Below are 23,266 nucleotides of genomic sequence, written 5' to 3'. Positions count from 1 at the left end.
AATCCGTGTCACGTGGAAGTTCGCGTCGCGCTTTTGTATATTTTTTTTCTTTCCAGCGCGCTCCGACTGCCATTCTCGGGCCTGTGCGACGAAAGTGCTGTACGCACAAACGGATCAAACGTGTCAGGGACAAGAACTTCGTTGTGATGGCATGCTGCTGCACCTTAAGTTGCCGCAACCGACAAGGCGAGGGCAAAAGGCTTTTTTTTTTTTTGTTTTTCATCCGGCGTGCGCAAACGCTTGCTGCACACTATGATATTTGCGCCGTCTCGCATCGTCGCGTTGCTACTTCCAAAACGGCATTATTAAGACCAGTTACTGACTGACGAAGCAAAATCGCGCCTCAAAAACGTCTCCGCAGGGCGCGATCGAAGTTTTCCTCGGATTTCCTCTGGTAGCGCGTTAGCTGTCGTCTGCCACGGCAGGCCCGACGCAGGCGGCGCCACTGTCGATATCGCGCCTCGATCGCGCTGGTCGCGCCGAGCGCGATAGTGGAACGGAGGAGGAGGGAAGTGGATGGCGCTACTTTTTATATATAGGGGTACAGTGTCTAGTACACTGTAATAGGGGCTTTAGCCCCCACCCCACATCCGTGCATCACTTGGCAAAAAGTGATGCACGGATGTGGGGTGCCCCCCTCCCCGCATTTTCTAACCAACCGCAGAGCAGTAGAGGACCAGCTGATCAATCAGCTCAAGCCCTGATCGGGACCAGATTGGCCGCGCGCAGGACTATGACATCCTGGACTGTGGAAGCCAACCAGCTGGGAGTGTCCTAAACGCTTTCATCTGCTCATTTTTTTCAATAAAGTTTAATCCTCCTCCACCTTTGACAGCAGCTGACAATGTCATGATCGAGTGGGTGAGCTGGAAGTGGTAAGGAAGTGGCAATACTTAAGGTCGTGACGTGGGCGGCGCGAAACAGAGACGAAAGGAGACACAGCGCAGGCTGTCAACTCTGGTTGATAGTCAATTGATAGCCTGCGATATGTCTGTGTTTTCTTACCTTTCATCTCTGTCGTATCGCGCCGCCCACGTCAAGATGCATTTCCAACCACCCTTCTGAAGCTTAAGCACAGAACACCCATACAAACTTGCTCAAGGACGGGAGTCTCTTCGAGCAGTTGTTTTCTGGATGTTTTCTGAGATGCCGTGGTCCGTAAACTTTTGTGGTTGGCTGGAAGGCACATGGGAAGCGCTGGACATGATAATTATGATGTGCTCGTGTGCTGCCAGACCTGAACTGCCAGAACGTAGTACGGGGCGGGCTGTCGAAGTGGACGTTCCTGTGTGTTTATGAAGAGACGAATGGTTTTTCCGTGCATGGGCTCTAGCTACGACAGGAAGCGCTCCGTCTACGACTACGTACTAGCGAAGACGTTGAGGCCACTAGCTACTTGACGTAATTGCGTCGTCCCCGAAAAAGTCGTGAATTAGCAGGATAGCGGTGCTTGTGGACCGAAACAGGAACCGAAACTACAAAGTTCACGCAGCGTGATTGTTCGATCCAATTAGTTTGGCTCAGTGCAAACTTCGAAAAGTGTGAGCGCAACAAACGCTTCAATCTATGAGAATTTTTTTTGTTGCAGAAAGATAATGCGAGCTGATAGCGAAAAGAAAGATTAATCAACCGATCCACAGCAATCCATGCCATTCCGTGCTGTCCGCCGTTTCTGTAGTTTCTGATGGTTTCTGTGGTCCGTGCACAGGGAAACATACTTATAGTCCGTGGTCTTGCTATTCTTATGGTGTTGTTCCGTGCTTTCATGAGCTGTCCTGTGACGACACTCCTTGCTTCAGGATCGTAGCCATGGAGGATCGTAGCGTCCGTGGCGTTCCGTGACAGCTCTGTTTCAGGGTCGACGTTTTTTCAGTGGGGGGCGTTCCCCGTGTAACTGTCCTTCGTCATTTGATTTGACGTGATGTAAGTAGTCGCTCTTTGTAGTCACGCGCTGTCGCAGAGGGAGTCGCTGCAGACACCCTCCAACGCAATGGAGCAGGGTACGGCGGCGATAACCTGCAACATAAGGGGTTGCCCCTAACGAATTCAGACTGAGCGACCCATCGCATATGCTGTACGTTTGCACTGCGGACGACATCCAGTGCAAGGAATGGCTCGCTGTGATACCCGAAGTCTCACTTAGACACGTGGACGACAAACTGTGTTTGTGTTCGCTGCACTTTGACGGTGGAGTGAATGTCAGCGGCGACGCCACGCCGACCATCTTTCCGCCCGTGCCTGGTCTGAGTACAAGCGAACCACAACAACAGAGCAAGACGCACGGCGGGGAACAAGCTATGATCGGGCCGGCGACAACGATCAAACAGGAACTAGTTGACGTAAGTGCCCGTACCACGCGTACGAGAACGCGCGCCGCTCATGAAGCAACCGGTTGTGCGCGCTGATCGGTTTAAATGAATACTTTCTTTGGCGCCCGTTTCGTACGTGCTAGAGGCGGGAAACATGTCAGCTAGGTCATAAAGACTTCGCAGATGTGTGGAAATCCGAGCAACTCGTACATTTGACGCATCACGTACCCCTTCAGACGCTACTTTATCCTGTTGATTGAAAACTTACTCTCAACACATTTATTGCATCTTCACAATCATAGAAATTGTACAGCTGCAGAAAAGATTCAGAATTTTCAATTGTTTAGTGAGTTTTTTCAAGTTTACAGAATGTGGGCTCCACGCGAAAACACACTACAGGAACATCAAATACGAGAACATCAACTATTTTGTGTATTGAAGAGCTTGAAAAACACTTATTCAGCCGCTTGAAAATTATGCCTGGTGCATGACATTGTGAAAAACAGTAAAAGAAGTGAACCCGCTACGTACAACAACATACTGACACTGAGCAAAAACACCCAACCTTCCCACTCATATTACTAAAACATTTCGCACATGTTATCCAAAATTGCAGCACAATTTCAACCATAAGTGTTTCAAGATATATGCTGACACATTTTAAATATCATTACTTTCATCAGTGTTTTTGCTGTTGATGCACTATCTTGGTGTACACAACTGTGTACACAGCGTTTGAAAGGGTGAAAGGCAGCGACGCTGTGTGGTTCTCACACCCTTTGCAAGTCGTAGGGGCCTAGCTGGTTTGCCACTGCCCGAGAACTCCCAAATACTTCACAAAGCGCACTGCTATCCAGCACAGTTCCTTCACCATACTATAGGGAACTCACTGTAACCATACCGATGCTATGCCAGCTCTACCGATACCGGCTGCGCATTCTTGCAGATGTCTTGGCCATGCACCATGTGGCAGTCGGTATCAAATGTGAGCCAGTGAACACCCAGTAACGCAGTCTGCGTAGGAGCCCTGAAGCGGCCGTATCGGGCCGTATGACCAACGTAATGAAACATCTTGCTTCGGCATATGACCAAGGCGTTGGTGAGAACGCGTCTATAAAGGCGGTGTAGCATACAGGAACATTTGGTCAGATAAAGCAGAGAATTAGGAGTACTAAGCTCGGATATGGTGAATTGGGCATTGTCAAATCGGACCCTTTGAACGTATGAAAAATGCGAGAACTCCCTTATACAGTTTCCTTCGCCGTCTTTGACATATGAGTATGAAGGGTTTGCATACATCTGCAAGGCCTTTCTAAAGCGAAGCTTTTTTTTGCCTACCTCCCTGGAGTTTGTCATGACTCGGGGGTGTCTCGTTGAGGAAAGTGGGCTGATCTTCTAGTAAATTGGGCTGATCCAGTAGAAGGTGTATATTAATAAAAACTAGGTGGATCCTGGAGACCGTGTAATAAAAAATGGTGAATTGGTGGTCCGATCCTGACATTAGTGTGTAACATGTGTCCTCGCAAAGGTTTTCATTAATGTGGTTTGTATTGCAGGCTGGCCCTAGAGGCTGTGCAACCAAAACCATGGGTGGGCTGATCCTGATAACGCTATCTCTTTTCAGTCGCTCAGGTGTAGCATGAAATTAAGGGCTCTATGAAAACTGGTCTGGTCAGGGTTGTTGATGGCACACCATGTCGACCTAACTTTTTTGCCTCTTTCTCCTTGCTCAACGGCCATAGACATTGAAAAAGCAGTGGAAAAAAAAAAAAAAAAAAAAAAAAAAACATTGCCAAATTTCATCACCTGAAGGCCAAAAAGCGACCAACTGAGCTTCCCGGGGTTTTACGAAAAGTCAGTAGCCCTAGCTAACGTGCATTTTGTTAGTAGCACCCAAAAGGGACCACCTACAGAGCTTGAAATTCCTATATATTTGTTTTCTTGCGACATTTTCTTTTTCTGCATTTGTGGGTGTTTTGTTGTTATAAACCAACTACTGATGCACTGCATATTAGTAAATGTATAACTTGTCCCAAAATATTTTGTGCAAAAGCATGTGATCACCACCACAATGAGTTGTGTTTATTCCTAAGTCACAGAATGTTCACTTTATGGTTGTCATTCTGTGCAATAGATTAGTTTTATGAAAAGCTAAGGTGGTTGGCTATTCACATGGATATTTTCAGGACACTGCCTGAAACATTTCTGCCGGAAAACTAAATGTACTCATTCACTTGTCATCTGTGTGGCTATGCCAGTTTGTTCTGGCATTTGCCAATCTATTAGTTGCTCTTGATGCTTGGACTGTTCTGTAGTCTTCTCTGCATCTACCTGAGTTGTAATCAAAGTGTGCTGCACAGCTGTTGTTTCTTGTTCACTATATTATCGCAAGTCTATCTCTGCTGTTTGGAGGGCATTAATTTTTTGAAACTCTTCGCATTGGGCTTGTTGTTCACTTCGAAATTTATATCCTTATGCATATTGGCCGTGTTTCAGATTGCGAAGGGCTTTATAAAGATTTCATCAGCGATTACGTTTAATATTTTGCTACATTATTTTTAAAAACAAGTAAATAAAAAAATGCTGCCTTAGTGTACCACAAAACTACTGGGTGCACAGTAGCGCTGTGTAGTGGTTATGTTGCAATGCGGTAGAAAATTTGTATTGGAGTTCTTTTGTGTCAGTTGAATTGTGCAGCAGCTTGGCAACACTGAGCAGTGACAAAATGAACTGGTACCTCTGGAAGCCGATCCCTAGGATGATCTCGAAGCTGATCTTGAAGGACATGCTTTTGTTTACTGCTGACACTGAACGTGATTGCAGAATCTGGGGATGTATTCTGCAGCGTTCCACTTCGGCGATACTATCGCCTTCTATCGCCTACTATCACATACTACTGGTGATACTATCGATACACGCCTTGGCCAAGGCGACAGTATCGCCAAAGTGGATCATTGCAGAATACGTCCCCTGGAAATACCTCATGGCCACCATGCATAGTTTTGTTTCTCCTTTTGCGTCTCGGCAGTTTACTCCTGCTTTTCATCATGCTAGTGCTGAAATTGCAGGCACAATTCAATGGTGATGCTCTTGCTGTGCCGTTGGGTGCTGTAGTGTGCGGAGGAAAACGTCAGATGTGGACTTGAACAGTTAAAGTGCAGACGACACAGTGGTAACTCCTCGTGTCCTGATGTCACACAGTCCATGTCAAAATGGCAGTCACTGGCGGTGGGAACAGTTTACAGGCAGCAATTTCAAACTTAAAAAAGTTCTCATTAAATTGTTTGCTGAGAGCCCAGTTCTTTCTTGTGCATTGTGAGCATGACCCATGACTGACTGTTCTTCATCTCTACACATCATAATCACTTGTACTAATTCCTCATCTGTATATATCATCATCAGCCGCACAGCGTGTTCTTCTTTGTTGTAGCTCGAGCTCACAGAAGTTGCACAATGTTCCCTTCTGCCCCGCACCTCCACCACTTATAAGGAACCGTTTTTTTCCAACCGAGCTCGAGCTACAATGAAGAAGAACAAGCTGTGTGGCTGATGATGATAAATACAGATGAGGAACTTGTACAAGTGATGATGATGTATAGAGATGGAAGAAGAGTCAGTCATGGGTCACGCTCACAGTATACCATAGCATATGGGGCCTTCTACTCTCAGCTACAGTGATGAACTGAGAATAGTCGGTCAACCATGTCATGGGCCCCCATTAACCTAGACAAGGTAGAATATGCGGCTGATGCAATTAATTGCCTGTTACGACTTTAAAGGAGTGAAAAAAATATTCTAGGCTTTCATACTTTTTACGCCTTATGTAGACAACAGTGTGAATTGAAATGAATTTATTATTTCTTCTTTACCACTTCAGGTTGCTTACTTCATGGAAGGAACAGAAGCCATCACTAAATTCGACCTTGCATGGCACGATACTCTAAAAAAGATTGAATTGAGTTGAATTCTGAGTTTTTACTTGCCAAATCCATGATTTGATTATGAGGCACATCGTAGTGGGGGATTCCGGATTAATTTTGACTACCAGGGTGTATCTTTAACGTTTAACATATACGGGCGTTTTTGCATTTTGCCCTCATCGAGATGTGGCCGCTGCGGCTGGGATTTGGTCCCGCGACCTGGTGCTTAGCAGCCCAACACGATAGCTGTTAAGTCACTGTGGTGGGTCTAAAAAAGATACTGCAGGACACTGAACAGAACAGCTTGGACATCACTGTTTAGTGTTTTATTTTGTACTGGGAACAAAATAATGCTACATGCTTTTGCATAAAACAGGTAGCCAATGACAGGAGATAACTCTGGTAAAGCTTAACCCCCCCTCCCCCTCCCCAATAATTTTTTTTTCAACTTGTCTGCAAGAACTTGCATCTTTTATGTGTTGCAATTTTTTATATCGTGCTCACAAAATTCGATACAGCAGTACACAAGACGACAAAATGCTGCATATTCAGGAGGTGGCAAAGTATGCATAGATAAATTCTGAAAGGCTATCGCTCTTGACAAGCCACAATAAAAAATTGTTAAAAAAGCCCCATTATTTAGCTCCCTGTTGAAAAGCTAAGTTTATCATTTTTCTTTTGGTTGTTGGCTTGTGCATTAAATGAAATGTAATGTTTTTATTTTTACAATGGGGGGGGGGGGGGGGGTGTCTAAGTAAGGTATAAAATCTGTGAAACCATTAAACATTTCATTAATTTTTTTATTCCTTCAAGTTTAGAATGTTGTGCTATTGCATAAGCTGCGTTTTCCACCTCGTGTCACTTAAGATGTTTTTTTTTTTACCGAAACGAAGTGTCCACTAGAAAAATGAGCTCGGTTCCAGGTAATAGAGCCATGCAAAAAAAAAAAGATAAAAATATTTTGTTAAAATCAAGAACATAGTCTGGGAACCCCTGTGACTGTCCTTACTTGAACACACCCTACTCGAAAATAGAAAGGTGGAAAGGAATATTGTGGAGGAATTTGTTGGAAAGAAATCAAGGTAAACAGTATTTGCAGCACTATAAGCCAGCGATTTCGTAGAATTCTATGAGAGGTGTGTACACTCTAAGAAAACTTTGCACCTTCTGAGGCTTATCTTGTCCCCAAACGATAATCGTCATCTATCTTTGCATGCCTTTTCTGTCTTTAACCTCTTAAGTATTTTGGACAAGCTTAACTTGTCAATGTGATCCTGGTTAATTTTGCTTTGGACGAGCTCAGCTCGTCATCAGCAGAAGTCTTCAAAGTGATTTGGATGAACTCGGCACGTCCACTTAGTCTCTCTTCTACTATATAGATGGCTGCAGTGCCAGTGTTTGAAATATGCGGTTATTGTGCGTTTTGTTTTACTACATAGATGTCAGCACTTTCTCAGCGCCTTGAAGGCCGCATTGATTCAGCCTTCCTGTTCTCTACAACATAGATGACAGCAATTTCATCAGCGCTGGAGGGGCGCATTTATTGCGGTCTTTGTTTTCTACTATATAGATGGCAGCACTTTGTCAGTGCTCAAAGACCACGCTTTTGGAATAGCGTGCTTCTTGCGGTTTTTATAACGATGGCGTCTGCCGGTGACAACTGGCACGTGAGTCGCGCGTGCAAGAGAAAGCTGTTGCTCGACTATCACAGTGAAAGTGAAAGCTATGCACTAGAGTATTGTTCTTCGAGCAAAGAGGATGATGATCTTCTCATCACTTCTCTACTGAAAGTTATGATTCAAAACATGAAGACGACATTGACTTGGCTCCACGGTAGTGCAGCATGTGCGCCAACAGCCCTGCTCTGCTGTATCTGCCCCGCTTTACATTGTGCAAGAATGCACTAGAAACCTTGTTTGGTAAAGAAGTCTGCTTCGCAGAGTAGTTGACTTCGAAACAGGAAATTAGACTATAATTTATGGTTTCGAACTGTGCCACTTGTGGCAATGACAAGTGCATTTGTATTGCATAGTTAAGTGGCAGAATGGCATTTTCACGCTTAAAACATGAAGCAAATTGGTTGAAAAACCTTTAGAACGGTTTTCAATGGAGTGAAGTTTGAAAATTAGCCAAAAAAAAAAAAAGCAAAATAAGGTCACTTTTGGTCAAAATATTACAACACTTAAAGGGTTGACGCTGTGTACGCAGTATACTTCCAGGTCATAAATGTGCGTTATCAGCTTGAGATAGCAGTGTTGACGGGGAAAGTAGCAAGCGAAGAGTTTTCAAAAAAGGAAATGCAACCAAGAGAGATGATGATTATTGTTTGGGGGCAAGATACACCCCAAAGGGTGCAAACTTTATTTAGAGTGTAGCAGTTACCATGACAAGGCTGACGAATGCACATGTCCAATACAAGGCGGGTGCTCCTGAAATGAGCAGAAGTGTGTGTAAATTTTCATTGGACATTGCACCCGCTTTCCTACTGTACTAGGCAACCCTGAAGGGAATGCCAAGGAGAATTTCATTGTGTTACCAGCAAATTATTGGGGACATTGCCGGTGGGTCGCGTCTGTGCAACCCTGCTCCTATCCTAGGATCTTTCTCTTCATTTTCCTGTCCCTTCGTTTTCGGTGCTAAATCAGTTTGTATGTAGCTAGATATCTAGGGATTCTGTACATTGTTACCAGATAGCCATGTAAGAAGACCAGTTGTGTGTGCAATGCCAGCATGCATGTGATAACGATGGGGTGGTGTTGACAAAGGCATGGCGGTGACAAAGACAGATCGACGACGGCAGCGACAACACTATGGCATGGCGGTAGCCAATTAAGAAGTCGGTGCACAGGGAATGGAGGCGAGACTGGCAGCTACCCGTGAAGTGTATGGTAATGGCAAAAAATACTTCTCTTCATTAATGCTTCAGTGTACATGACTGAGCAGAGGGCAATGTCTGCCTGGACTAATCTGAACTGGGCTGATCTGGGCTGAAATTTGGCTGATCTTTAGAGCGGCACACTATGAGACTTGTTGACAGGTATATATACATAGTACCTGCAAAATTGGAAAGTGCCGCGTTGAGGCAAAGAATGCTTCACATTAAAAAGTCTGTGCTTTTTCACATAAGCCGCATTTACACGAATGTGACAGTAGCGTGCTACATTCTTTAGTGCATCATGGTAATTACTATGCAACAGTGATTACATGAGGCACGTCTGCCCGTGTCCAAAACCACCGGGAACATGTTTCCGGTGATTTGCATTCCGCCAGTGAGTGGAGAAGAACTACGGCGGCAGCCCTCTTTCTTCCTAAATGTGACGCACCAGTATATACATGTACTGTGCGAGACGACCTCCTACCCTGTCTTGAACTATCCCCGTCTTGAACTACCCCGTCTTGAACTACCCCGTCTAGAACTACCCCGTCTAGAACTACCCCGTCTAGAACTACCCCGTCTCTCCCATCGCACCAGTGCAATTCACCATCCTTGCGCATTACCACATGAATGCGATGCGCAAGAAAAGCAATGCGATGTGCCACTTGTAGCATTCATGTAAACACTGCTCTAGTTACCCTACAGCCTGCTTAAGTGCTGCAGCTGTCTTGCAACTGGCTTGGCCTGTTGAGCCCTCGTGGCTTTAGCCATCCCCCACCCCCCCCCCCCCCCCATACAATGTGTGTAAATGGTTTTAAAAAATGTGCCACAAGAACAAGTGCAGGGAAGTTCGTCTTGAGATTAGTGTATTGAAGGAGCCCCTCCGTCCTTTGTTTTTCCAGTTTGAGGATGGTTCACTGCGAGCCTCAACAGACCTCTCGGAGAGGCATGCCCAGACCGCAGCATTTGATTCTGTGATTGCGGAGGTAGTCGGTATCCGGAAGGCCATGGAGCGGATGGCAGACGCACAAGAGCTTATTGCATCATTGGTTGCAGCACGCTGTGGGTTGACATAGTGTTTTTGTATTTTTCTGGTGTTTGGCTTTGTTTTTTTATCAAGTGGTAAGTGATTTCAACTTTAGTACTTCCAATATGTATGTACTTTATTCCACGTTTCTTATTCTCTCACAATTTTCTTTCTTTTCATTGTTGCATGTCTGCTTTTCTGTTTGCCACATAGATGATTTTTTTCTTTTTCGCCCATGCATTCCTTTCAAATTCTGACTTTTTTTTTTTACACCAGCGATATTGTGCTTTGTATTTATCATGTATCATTATATTTCCAGTTATTTAGCTGGAATATATATGCCTCTATGTTTATGTGCATATACCTCCCATGATTACTTTTTTAAAAGGCCTGTGGCAGTACAGCTGGTGTGATATCTTTGCTCTTTGACCAGTTTTAGGCATCTTACAATTTTTAACACACTTATAGAGTGCATGTATTCAAATAATCTTTTTGTGAGTCAAGATGAAGCATGCTTAAATTTGCATGCATGAAGTTGTTTTAAGATGGAAAGTTCTTAACCTAGCACCACAGAAAGCTGGGCAAACAGATTTTTTTTAATAATTGTGAAGCTTGGTTTTCTGCTAATGGTACGCAGTCATTTTTTTTTTTTGTAAAGAGCGCATGCGAGCACAGTTTGCTTGTCTGTGTATGACATTTAAAATATAGACGTTGGTCTCACGATGAAACCATACGTGAGATACAAGTACCAGCATGTGCAGCTAACATTTCTTTATTTAAACCATAACTGGTGTTGCCATTAGTTAGGCAAATGTGCATTGCAGAGAAGCGCATTTGCCAATTAGGAAAAGGGTCCATATTGGGCAAGGATGGGTCACATTGGCCCTACATTGATTGGCTGCCATTGACCCTAAATTTTCACTACTTGGGTATGCGAGTCACGAACATTCAATTCATTGTATTGCATCCTGTCAATCCACTGTCCTTGTGCTAGCAAATTTTCTATCCTGTTACTGCAAAAATGATCCAAATGCTTTCTTTCAGGTTGCAAATTTCACATACGTCATAATACTATTTGTGGTATTACTAGTGAGCCACTATTTCTTTAGGCAGGCATGAAATCCTATTGCACAGACTTCTTCAAGTGTCATCTGGTCGGTGGCATTGTTATGTCAAAGGTGCTGAAACTCTCTCTCTCTCTCTTAGGAATAGTTGGGAGTCATTAAACTTGCCATTTGTTTGACATGCTTTCTACAAAGTTCAATAAGCCAAACAAATTTTTCTGAAAGCCTTTGTCAGCTTAGAAAATGTTCACTGTTTTCATGATACAGCAAATACAAGTGACTTACTTTATTAAAAAAAAAAACAAAAAATACAGTGCCAGTTATGAAATGATGTTTTCAGCAGTAAGGTTAATCTAAAGGCATGCATAGATATACACTGGTTCTGTAAAGTTCCCAGCTTCACCAATACCCATAAATTTCGGAAATAGAATCTTAGCACACTTACAAAGCACACCATTTTATGTGGTAATAAGCCAGTTTTTTGTTATATTGCACCTCACAAAATGGTTCACACATCACACAAAAGCTTCATTAAGTTTCTTAATCAGTCATATTATTTAAAAGTATAATCTTCAGCTGTGAAACTCCACAATTTTCAAAATTTCTCCTTGCTGAAAAAAAAAAAAAAAAACTGATCTGCGCACTCTGCCAGATAATTTGTATTCATCCTTTCAATTTATTCTGTGCAACTGCGAGCGAGAGACCAAGGGGACCATGAGGATGCATGAGGTGTCACCTTCTGCAGAAAAAGAACCATGTGAGAAGCAGCTGCTTTCATCATTTTTACAGTCCCGAATAAGCTTGATAAAATGTGCAAGAATGTATTATTGCATCCAGTAAAAGCTGTAACTTTCAGTTTGGGGCTGGGGTGCTTTCCGGGCAGAGCTCATAGCACCTACATGAGCAAAAAGTAGATAGTGTATCTTTCCATCAGTGCACATCAACTGCTTTTGATGTGTGGTGTGCCTGCATCATTGAGTCATGATACACTGGCCTGCGAATGAGCAGTGGCTTGCCATCTAGAAGCATGCTGTGCTAAGCATCAGCAGGCTAGTGTGTTATGACATTGGCACTCCACATCTGAAGAAAGTAATGACACAAAGCATAGGGATTGGTGTGCATTGGCGGAGTGGCAAAACCCTCTCCACTTTTCACAGTGGAGCTGTTGTAGGTCGAGGCTACGCCGTCTGTCCTTCCAATGGTATCACGCAGGTCACGTGATCAGAAGAGGATGAGAGCCGCACCGGAGGAGGGTAGGTCACGTGACCAGCAAAGGAGGAGAGGTGCACTGGGGGAGGAGGTGACCAATGAGAGGCTCCGCTGGGCGCGAGGAGGAGAGGCGATGGGTATAAGAGAAGGGTGTTGCTGTGCCGCGCGCCATTTCGGATAACACGCAAAGCACGGAGCTGCTGCCGATGCTGTCCGCGCTTCCCTCTGTTCGTGCTGAACATGCGCGGTGTGCGCGACTGCAGCCAATGCCTCTGGCGGCGGCTCGGCAGGTTTTGACCAGAGAACTGGACACTCGCTGTAGCGTTGGAAGTCGCTGCTTCTTCTCGCCTCGCAACGTTTCAATATAAGTTCGTGTTGTATATCTGTGTTTATTTGTGTTTACGCATTGCGTCACGTGTAACACCTGCACATGTAACACTTGTAACACTCGGTGTAAATGACACAGCTTTGCTGTTCGACCGTCTTCATGGAGTGGAAGGGAGGTATAATGTTTCTCATACACGTCACACATCAGCACTACCAGCTTGACCTAGCGAGCACTCCAGCCTCGTCCTGCATGTTGCAACTTATGCTGAGGGGTGATAGTACATATTAGATCAGCAGAGAAGTTGGGAGAGTGCACCAAGAAGCATGCACGCAGGTTCGTACATTGCCACAATACGGTCTTGTGCAACATTTGGCACACACAAACAGATGCTTTAAATGCATTAACATGCTAATTCAGTGGGGGCATCGCCCTCAAGCCACCTTGTGAACTGTTACTAAAGGTGTGGTTGTACTTTGCCTTTCTCTAGCTGCTGCTGCATGCAACCAAATCAAGAGCACAAAGGGCACACAGTATTCATGAGGTGTACAGATCGAGGTGAGCAGCCTTGTCTAGAATGCGGAAACGGCGGCTTCCGGGGCTCTCCGGAACCAGCCAGCGACGTTTAACACTAGCTGCTGGGTCCAATGTAGGTGCTGGGCACGTTTGGGCTCAGCAACTACAGTTAGACATCGCTGGCTGGCTCTGGAGAGCCCCGGAAGCTGCTGTTCCCGTGTTCTAGACAAGGCTGCTCACCTCTGTACATTGGCCGCAATGAAAGAAGAGAAATGTGTTGGCATGCCATCAATCAGCTTGTAGTAGAAGAAACTGTTGTACATATTTGCAATGACATGCATAGCCAGGAACTGTCCTTATGTGTCCATTGTTTTATGCACTAGGAAACTCCTTAAAAGTCCTTTTCCTTAAAAAAAGAATTAACCTTCCAAGTGGCAAGTGTTCTTCCGAAAAGCAACAAATTTATGTCTAAGTAACCCATTACCAGATTTTAAATTTAAATGCGATTTATTGGTGCTATGTTGCTCATTATGTCGCATTTATATATTCTTATATTAAAATATATTATATATTTTCAAATTTTTTATATTTTATTTTTTATATTTTCATAGTACATTTTAAGATGTGAAAATAAAATTATGACTTAAGGTAAAAAAATAATTCTAATTAAGATAATTGGTGTTCCTCTGGCAGCATGGCCTCTTTGTCACTGCTATTGTCCCCTGAGGGCACTTTGTAATCAACATCAAAGTCCTCTGAATCAGAGTTCATATGAAGTTCTTGAATTTCTGCGTCTTTCAAAAGATGTGCGGGTTTTTGCACTGGTCAACCATATTGGAAAACGAGAGAGGCGAGCTACATCGACAGTCAATAAGCTTTGTCGTGTGATCTGTTGTACAAAGACCTAACACAAAATTTTTGTTTAATGACCTCTGAGTAGATGGTGCTACCAGCCTGTGGATGTATCGTGTTCACAAATTATCTTTGGTATGGCCAGGGTGTGCCTTGGCAGTCAGCTGGTTATAACTCGGACATTGTACTTGAAGGGTTAACAATATCTTAAGTTCTATTCATAAGGCGATATAAACAGTTCGTAATTTTGAAATTGCTAAACTGTGTTGTTCGCAAGCTCACTCTGAACCGCTCCATCAGCTGTGCCCTTGCCCATTGGTTTTGACTGTTTTTGAAAGAGGCTTCCACCACCACCATCTTAGTTGTTTTGTAATTGTGTTGGGAGAACTTCTGTGCAGTCTGTTTCACATGCTCTTCTTCGCTGAAATTGCAAGTACTGAAACATGCAGTATGCTAGCCAGTAGTCTTTGCAACCCTTTTTACTCTGAGGACATTGGTGCATTGGAGCAGTGACTTTTCTTTTTCTATTGTTGAATTTAGATTGACCATGTTTTTTGTCACTTTTTTGGCCAAATAAACATTTACATGCAAGCACATGATGGCTTGGTTTTCTTTGCTGCTTTATTAGCTATGTAAAGCATTCTAGTACAACAAATATTATGCAAATTGTTTCTTGATACAAGGAAAAATATGCTGCACATTGCAAATTGGAGCTTGCTTGTTCTGCATACAAACTGCACGAAAGTGAAAGAGCACATGACACATTTGACAAGTATTTTGCACTGTGTAAGGAAATTATTATTTTTTTCTGTTTTATTGATCAAGTAATTATGTAGTGTCACCCGCCGGGGTTGCTTAGTGGCTGTGGTGTTGGGCTGCTAAGCACGAGGTCACGGGATCAAATCCTGACCACGGCGGCTGCATTTCTATGGGGGAGAAATGTGAAAACGCCCGTGTACTTAGATATAAGTGCACGTTCAAGAACCCCAGGTGGTCCAATTTACTCTGGAGTCCCCCACTACGGCGTGCCTCATAATCAGATTGTGTTTCTGGCACGTAAAACCCCAAATTTTAATAAATTTGAATAAACATGTAGTGTGATGCTTTTGCTCGAATATGACAGACGAGTCAAAAGGCGTCAGTACAACACCACCACGTACAGTGGGATTGCGGGTGTTGCATGCACTGCCTTTCTTGTGCGAGCTTCCAAGCATAGGAGAGAACTGGGCCACAATCTTGTACGTGTTTGAAAAGCCGACATCTGGTTTTAGCTCGCGCGATTGCCCAGGCCGAGCCGATATCGTGACCTAGGCCAGTCTAGGCCAATCGCGTGAGGCGAAACCGAATGCGTACAAAATATCAGCCCTGATGGCACCTTTTGTGTGTCATGCCAGAGGGTGACATAAGCAATACAATTGGACAGGCCACAAAAGTACCATGTTCATTCTACTCTGCCATGACGCATATGCTTCAAATAAAGTTCTTAAACAGAAAGACGGTTTGAGAGAGTGCAGCATCGGAAATACAACAATGACTGCGCTGGCTCCAGAGATCTGTGTATCAGTGTAGTACATCTGTGTATTTTGAGAGTGTGAGGCTACTCCTGAAAAAAAAAATACATCCCCACTGTACAATGCACACGTCTACTGTGAATAGTAAAGCCCGCACATGTGATTTTGGCATTGATAATCTAGTAGCTTATGCGGCTCCTATACCGAGCCTTCCATGCAGAATTTCCTCTGTGCACTTGAATTGCAGTGAGCATTCATCAACATACCTGATGATGCCAGAGACGGCACTGAGCCATAGGGAGGCCTTTTTTATGGCAGGCTTCTATACTCTGTTGACATCAGACGAGACGGCCACTTCTTGCGCGTTTCCCTCATTCATGATTGGAAACATGCTGCACGCATTGGTTCACTGTCAGATGCGCAATGCTGATCGTGAGCTCACTCGCCACCGATGGCTCTGTAATCTACAAAAGCGCCATGGCGCACACAACACGCGCCTCTCGAATGATGGCGCTGTCAATCGCTCGCATTTATATTCTGCCGCCTTCATGCACAGCTTTCAAAATAGCTTATTAGTCACTTCAGATGCACTGTCGTGTACACTCTCATTTGTCTTAGTTTGAGAGCCCCCATACCAAGACAGGTACCACCACTTTCAATTCTTAAAATGTGACCAGTACTTCTTGCAATTCTAATAAGCCTGAGGTTCAGAATTGGTTTCGTCACATTTTGCATTGTGATTGCAAATCGTGTCACAAGTAAACGGGCGTCACCCACTTCTAATGTCGGGGACAGAAGTGACAAATGACAGATGGACAAAAGGATAAACCGTGAAAAGAACCGTTACAAAAATTTTGCCCCAGGAGACAGTGTATTGCTAGTGAACTCCAGGCAGTACAGAACATGAAGCAGCGTCTGCAGGAAGAGGCTGTCACAGCTCCGCTGCCAACTTCTAAGAATGCATCTCGCAAAAGTATGTTTTGTGATTTTTGGTAGCCAATTGTGGATTAAAGTTCGACTTAGTAGTGCTCTATTCCTGGAAGTTAAGCATTTGTCAGCCCTTTTATTGAAAGTGATGTTTGTTTCATGCATACTCTGTGACCTTGACTTGATTTACAGTCTCCAGTCTGAAAACGAGACCCCTGTGGAAAAGTACACAATATAGAATTTGAAGCAAGGTTGGCAAGGACGTAACACCTTTGCAGAGACTCAGGTGGTCACATCACACCGCTATGGCATCTGTCATTATTGTTTTGGGACATTACAAATCAATTGATCAGTTGGTAGACATGGTCAGTTGACTTAGATGGGCTTTGTAGGTCGGTGCAATTCTTGAGTGCTGCCATCGACATGACTTAGTGAGCTCGTCAGTAGTAAATAAGAATGTGAGAACCTATCTTGAAATTAGTGTTGTAATAAGCAGTCACAACGGTTGTAGTGGGGTTGAATTATTGCACACATGTTGCACTTCTTGAGCTGAGGAGCATTTATTTAAAATCCAGGCAGAGGAAATTTTCTTACTCATGCCAAAAGCACGGGTTAATTGTGAACTGTCAAGGAATCTGGCGATAGCCGTCAAGCTTCTTGTATGATCATCATAAAAGTGAAAGGTGGAAGGGGCTTCATATAGTGGGAAAAACAAACTTGCAGTTGTTAGCTTATGTAGAAGTGGAAATTTCTGTAAGCGTTTTCAGACTATTTGCTGCTTCACTGTGAAACTTGTGCGCTTTTTACAATAAACGAATGCACCTGAAATTACAACAAAGAAATAATGAAAAAAAAAAGTCCAGTTTATGGTTTTCATACCTAATTGTATCTGTCTTGACTTGCAAAGATTGTCTTGCATCTTATGGAAGCTTCTAAAATGATTTTGTGTTGGAAGAAGTCAACCTTATATTTTTTTCCGCCTGAATCAATGCAGTTGCGCATTTGCCCTTCAGCTCATGCTGCCATCTTTTTTTTTTTGCATATTTGTTGCGCTCATCATTTCCATTCTATCATTTGTTGCAACATCCTCCTCCTATACATTTCACCCTATTTTCTGTTTGCATACTCTTCTATTGACACTGAGGTGTTTCTATATTGCAATACATTAATATACACACTCAGTGTAGCATTTTTGTTTTGTAATACTGCAAGACATGCATGGTTCAGACACTGAATTTCTATTTACACAGAGGCTTTCTCTTGTAATAACTATTGTGATGCTTAAACTTGTATTGATGTAGGTATTTATCTTGAATTATTTACGAGGATGAGGTTCAAACTTGCTAACCATGTGTTTGTCCAACTGTTGTATTCATATTTGATCTGTTTCTATTGCTTCCGTTCATGCAAAACCAATTAACACATTTGTAGTTATTTATTAATTCTAGCTGTGTCATTTGAAGCTCCTGCTGCTGTGCTTGACTATTCTGTTATTATGCCTCAAGGAATTAACGGTATACATAAATGAAATGAACAGTTTTACAATAGCATACGGAAGCAAACAAAAAGGTCATGATAAAAAGAATTCTCAAATTAATGTGAAGACAGACAGACAAGGATAACCGCTCACCAACTAGCCCTCATTTGTATCCAACTTCAAACCTAAAGGTCTTTTGCGTGCTAAAAATTGAGCATTCTCACTGTACATTATTGAAGTTAGCTTAATGTATATAGTGTTTGCACACACTAGGAAATAGCATCAAACATGGCAGTAATGGTGGCTGCTGTTTCAACTAAATATTTTCATCGCTATGCTCTCACCATAGTTGACTCCAAATAAATGATTATTAATAAGAGTTCGCATTCTTTCAACTCACCTGAATTGCATGTTATGAACATCTAACTTCTCCATTTTCCAAGATTGTTTAGTGACTCGGGCTGTGATGTTGCAGCGATGCTTTTTCCCAATGTTGCCTTTCAGTGTTTTTTGCATTAATGAGCGGTCAAGCTATGCTCCACCACGGGCAGACGGTCCAACACGGCCACTCACGAACGCAAAAAGCGCAAAAAGGTATTAGCATAAAAACGACATCGCTATAAAATCTCCGCCCGGACGTCTGTAGTCCTGATGAGACGCATCGGCATAGAAATAAGAAGTTGGGGCTAATGGTATTACTTTGTATTGGGACAAGTTTCACAACAGGCACCAGATGATGCAATCCCTGCTTATGTTTACATTTTCGTTCCCATATGTTGCACTAACAATCTCTCTGCATTTCATATAATTAAACTTTTCTCTCTCTAGAAATCATGTACATCGTAATGTCATGGAAAGTGCTTGCGTTTAACATACGTGAAGTTCTGTGCGCTGTTTGAAAACTAATGCAGCTATCTTCCTTGAGGAGTTGCAGTGAGACCACTACATCACATTAGGGTGAATTACGACAACATTGCACCTTGTCATTGCACCTGCGCTCCGTCACTGCATGTGCAAAGCATTACATGGGATCATAAGACAGTTCTCAGTTCTGGCACTGTGGGGCGCCACCATTGCCAATGTTTTGGACATGAACGGTGTCACATCCTAAGTGTCGCCATGTCCCAACTCTGTCGCCGCTTTATATGCAGTTACATGACTATAATATCGCAATAAGACTTTGCTTTCTTTAGTAGTGCTTCCTCTTCTTTCCATTTCAGGGCTTAGTTGCAAGCTGCATAGCATGGAACAAGTGACACTTCTGGAAGCACTTCTGGTCTTGGCGACTGTGTGTAGACTTGGTGCGAACCTTCAAATGTGCATGAAACTGTGCTCTCTCTATCTCCACTATCTCCGCTCTCTCTCTCTCCTTTCCTCCTTAAACCTCCTTCCCCCAGTGCAGGGTAGCAAACCGGACGTGTATTTGGTTAGCCTCCCTGCCTTTCCTTTCTTCTATTTCTCTCTCTTACTCTGGAAGCACTGCAGAAATTATCAGATGTTTTGTCTCCTATGCATTTTCCTCTGCCGTTCTAGCTCTGTTGTTTTAGAATGACTTCTTGCCAAGCTAGCTGGTGCATATGAGAAAGGTTATGCAACCATAAAAATGGTCTCTGTTCATGCCAATTTCTTTGCTCCAGCTATGTCACATTTTATTGTGGAGAACTTAGAACTGTGCAAGAAAATCTTTTTGATGCTTTAATGGCTGGATTTTTCAAAATGGCATAGGTGGCAGCTCAATTTCCATTCCAGGTAAAAAATGTGACCTTTGACCTATTGCTTTGATGACTATTTACTGGCAGTATTGATGCTTAGCAATGGCAGTAGTTGTAGGTAATGGCTTCTGTTATTAAATGTACTTGTTGTCAATAAGAACTGTTAGTAGTTGAAACAAACATGCATAGATAGATGGATGGATGCATTCTATGAGCATCACCTTTGAAACGGGGTGGTGGGTTGCGCCACCAAGCTATTGATCTCATTTTGCCCGATGTCCTACCTATATTGAGAAAACACAGACACAAAGAATTCCCAGCATAAACCTTTTTGGATCATTACTGGGAACTCTGCTTTTGTACGCCTCCGTTGTTTGTGGTCTCCCTACTGCAAATAAAAGCTTGTAGCACCACCCGTGAGACTTGCATGAACATGTACAGTGGTTGCCAGGATCTATGACCTCCGCAATGCTGAAATGTTGGTCACTTGGTCACAATGCTACATCTACGCTGACACTGAATAAGTGTTGGCACGTCCCAACATTACTTGAGCAGCATCGTAGGCATTGCAGAAGGTTCAGCTTACTGCTGAACCCCTAGGTGGGTCTACAAACTGAAGGCACAATAACTTTATAATGCCAACAGACAAAAAGAAGAAAAAAGAGAAATTTACAGATTTTCTTCCTGTACTTTGCAGTTAACCAAGGCATGTGTGTTTTCAAGTTAATGTGAATACAAATTTGTTTCGTTGCAACATTTTACTATGAAGTGTTACCCCGTGCCATGTTGTACAGCTTTCTGTGCTGATCAAAGGATGCATTTCCCTGTTCAAAGGATAAAAGCACACTTGTTACTGTCATTTCGCATGGTTGATTTCCATTATCCACCATAATCTTGGAAAATATTTTGGACCATAGTCGGTCTCTCGAGGAATGTTTCACAATGCTGATTTCATAATGTATTGGCTCGCTTTTGCAGCTTGAATTTGTGGGTCTTGTTTTGTGTGTGCAGCAAGTCGCATTTCTCGGTTTACTTAAATGTATAATGCATTTGTATATATGCACTTCGTTCCCCTCGTGAACTTGTGTTTTTTGTTTTCTTGTTTTGTCTATTTACTATAACACCTAGCTGACTTTTTTCAGAAGCGGAACAATGTTGCATAGTGTGTTGCAGTACTTGTAGAAGTTCACTGTTTAAAAATGGTGCTGTTGTAGTATATAGCAGTGAGCATGACTTCATTTGTGTGACTCTGCAACTGTGCAAAGCTGAGATAGTTGCTTAGGTTTCTACACTTTTTAAACAGCTCTGTAGACAGGACTAAGTAAATGAATGACACAGATGTTGAACTATCAACTGGTGTTTATTCAGAGAAACTGAGATATATAGATGCGAGAAGCGGCTGTCACAGTGACACAATCAGGGTTAGGAGGCACAACAGCACAAGGAATTGAACAGTACAATTGTATTGGAGAAAAGTGCACATGAAGCCACTTGGGGGGAAATTATTGAGGCAGTGGAGTTAGCGTTGTTGGGCAACTTGTGCGTGAACGTAGCCATCAGTTCACCTTACAGGTAGAGCTGATGTTTCTTTCCTGATCAAGAGGGAACATAGGTGATGTTACCTTTCACATTTAACCTGCACATGCTTGTGCTTATTTTGTTTTGTTTGGTTACTGTTACCTTTACCTTGACATGGTGGGGGGGGTCATGAACATGTATGTGTGCGTTTTTATGTAAACATTTATTTCTCATGAAGATGACTGACAGACACATGTTTGTGGATTATGTATATATGTTTTGTCATTTCCGCACTGTTTATATAATTGAGTGCGGGCTCTTGAAATGTAGTTTTCGTGCCACTGCAGGAATGGGGCTTAGTGCTAACAGCCCTGGCATGCCTTCGCATTCAACAACCGATGATGACAGGGAGGCAACTGAGGCAGCACCAACTGACAGCAGCAGGCTCTTCACGTCCCGGTGGATATCGCGTCCCTGCCCGGCATTCAGGAAACAGAGAATGGTGAAGCTGTTCTCCTGCCACCTGTGTTCCTTCTCCACTATATACGCCTACAAGCTGAAGAATCACATCGGAGCTCACAGCGGAGAGCGGCCACTGTGCCACGTGTGCCTGCTTTCGTTTTCAGACATGTACGGCCTGAGACGACACAGCTTGACACACACTGGAGAAAAGAAGTACAAGTGCAATCTGTGTCCGTATGCGTCGGTCACAGCCCCTCTATTGGAGCGTCACTTGCGCACCCACACAGGCGAGAAAAATTTTGCGTGCAGCCAGTGCCCCTACGTATGTGCGAGGCAAGATACCCTGAAGAGGCACATAGAGAGGGTGCACATTCGTGGAATCAAAACCGAGAGTGAGCCTATGTAATTTTTAGAATCAGCAAAGCTGATGTTTGGCATTACAAGCTTTAAGAGCAGGTTGGTTAAGCTCACACTATTCAAGGATTTAAACAGAATTTGTAGACTGCCAAATCTCCAGGAAGTTGGTTCTAATCCGATATTGTCGTGGGAAAAAAGTAATACGAAATGCGTTTGTTATCCTGAAGATTGGCTGAGGGAAATGAATGCATGTGTGTTGCTTGCATGTTGAACTTCACAAGGAAGTTTGAGTGCTGCATTATGCCTAAAGACAAAACTTGAATGCCACATTATTGCTTATAAAAAAAAAAATGTCATCTTAAGAAATCTAGTCTAAGCTTTCTTTTACTGTGTCAGCTGACTTCATGAAATAGTTGAGTGGTTAATAGAGGATAAAGGGCAAATAAGTGCATTTTTTTTCATAATGAATATGTTGTTAAAGTTTCATCATTCTTCTAAAGAAGAAAAAAAAACTAGAAAAAAAAGACTGATTGCCAGTGCTAATGGCATGCTGTGAAATCCTTGAGCGTATTCCTAGAGTGCATGTAATTGGTGATGTCGCTACTAGGGAAACTGCAACAGTGCTTTCAGGGGAGTTCCTGTTTGTATAAGGGGAAGCCCCTTGATTGAGTCACGACATCCCGGTTTGGTTGTGCTACTGCGATGACTGATCTTTTATCAAAGACAGATAAAGGAATGCTGTTTGTGTTCACAGAATTACTCTCTTTTATGGTGTACCATATTTATTCGAATATAGATAATATTCATATTTATTAGAAATTATTACCCAAAATAAGCTATCGACCTATATTCATGACCAAAGAATCTTGACCTACATTGGTGAACAAAGCTAGCAAAAGTACTGATCTAACGCAGTTACTCCGTCCAATGTACTCAACAGCACCGAGGACGACGTCTTTTGGGGTACTGAGGATGCCTGCAAAGTATCCAATGAGGATGCAGCTTGTGGCATGGACTAGCGAGATTTAGTAGCGGAGCTTATGGCAAGTATAGGTTTGTCGTGTTCAAAGTTTTTAGTTTTTCTAGAAATATATGGGATAACCTAAATTCGAATTATAATTTTTTTATTTCTTGGTGAGTTCGGTATATAGGGGTCGATCTATATTCGCGTTTAATCTGGTTTCGAGTAAATATTGTCACGTAGT

At 43.1% G+C, this 23,266-nt stretch overlaps 1 protein-coding gene across 1 annotated transcript; it reads left to right on the top strand.

The window, feature by feature from the left end:
- The first annotated feature begins 1,397 nt into the window (after nucleotides 1–1,397).
- On the top strand, nucleotides 1,398–11,557 carry LOC119458059 (uncharacterized). Its single transcript, XM_037719857.2, has 2 exons — nucleotides 1,398–2,339; nucleotides 10,007–11,557. Exons 1-2 carry the CDS (start codon nucleotides 2,070–2,072, stop codon nucleotides 10,178–10,180), a joined length of 444 nt encoding a protein of 147 aa, XP_037575785.1. The 5' UTR covers nucleotides 1,398–2,069; the 3' UTR covers nucleotides 10,181–11,557.
- The last annotated feature ends 11,709 nt before the right edge of the window (nucleotides 11,558–23,266 follow it).

This window comes from Dermacentor silvarum, chromosome 7 (assembly GCF_013339745.2).
Source record: "Dermacentor silvarum isolate Dsil-2018 chromosome 7, BIME_Dsil_1.4, whole genome shotgun sequence".
In the NCBI taxonomy this organism is placed as follows: domain Eukaryota; kingdom Metazoa; phylum Arthropoda; class Arachnida; order Ixodida; family Ixodidae; genus Dermacentor; species Dermacentor silvarum.
The sequence above is the reverse complement of the archived record's forward strand: the minus strand, read 5'-3'. Positions and strand labels throughout refer to the sequence as shown.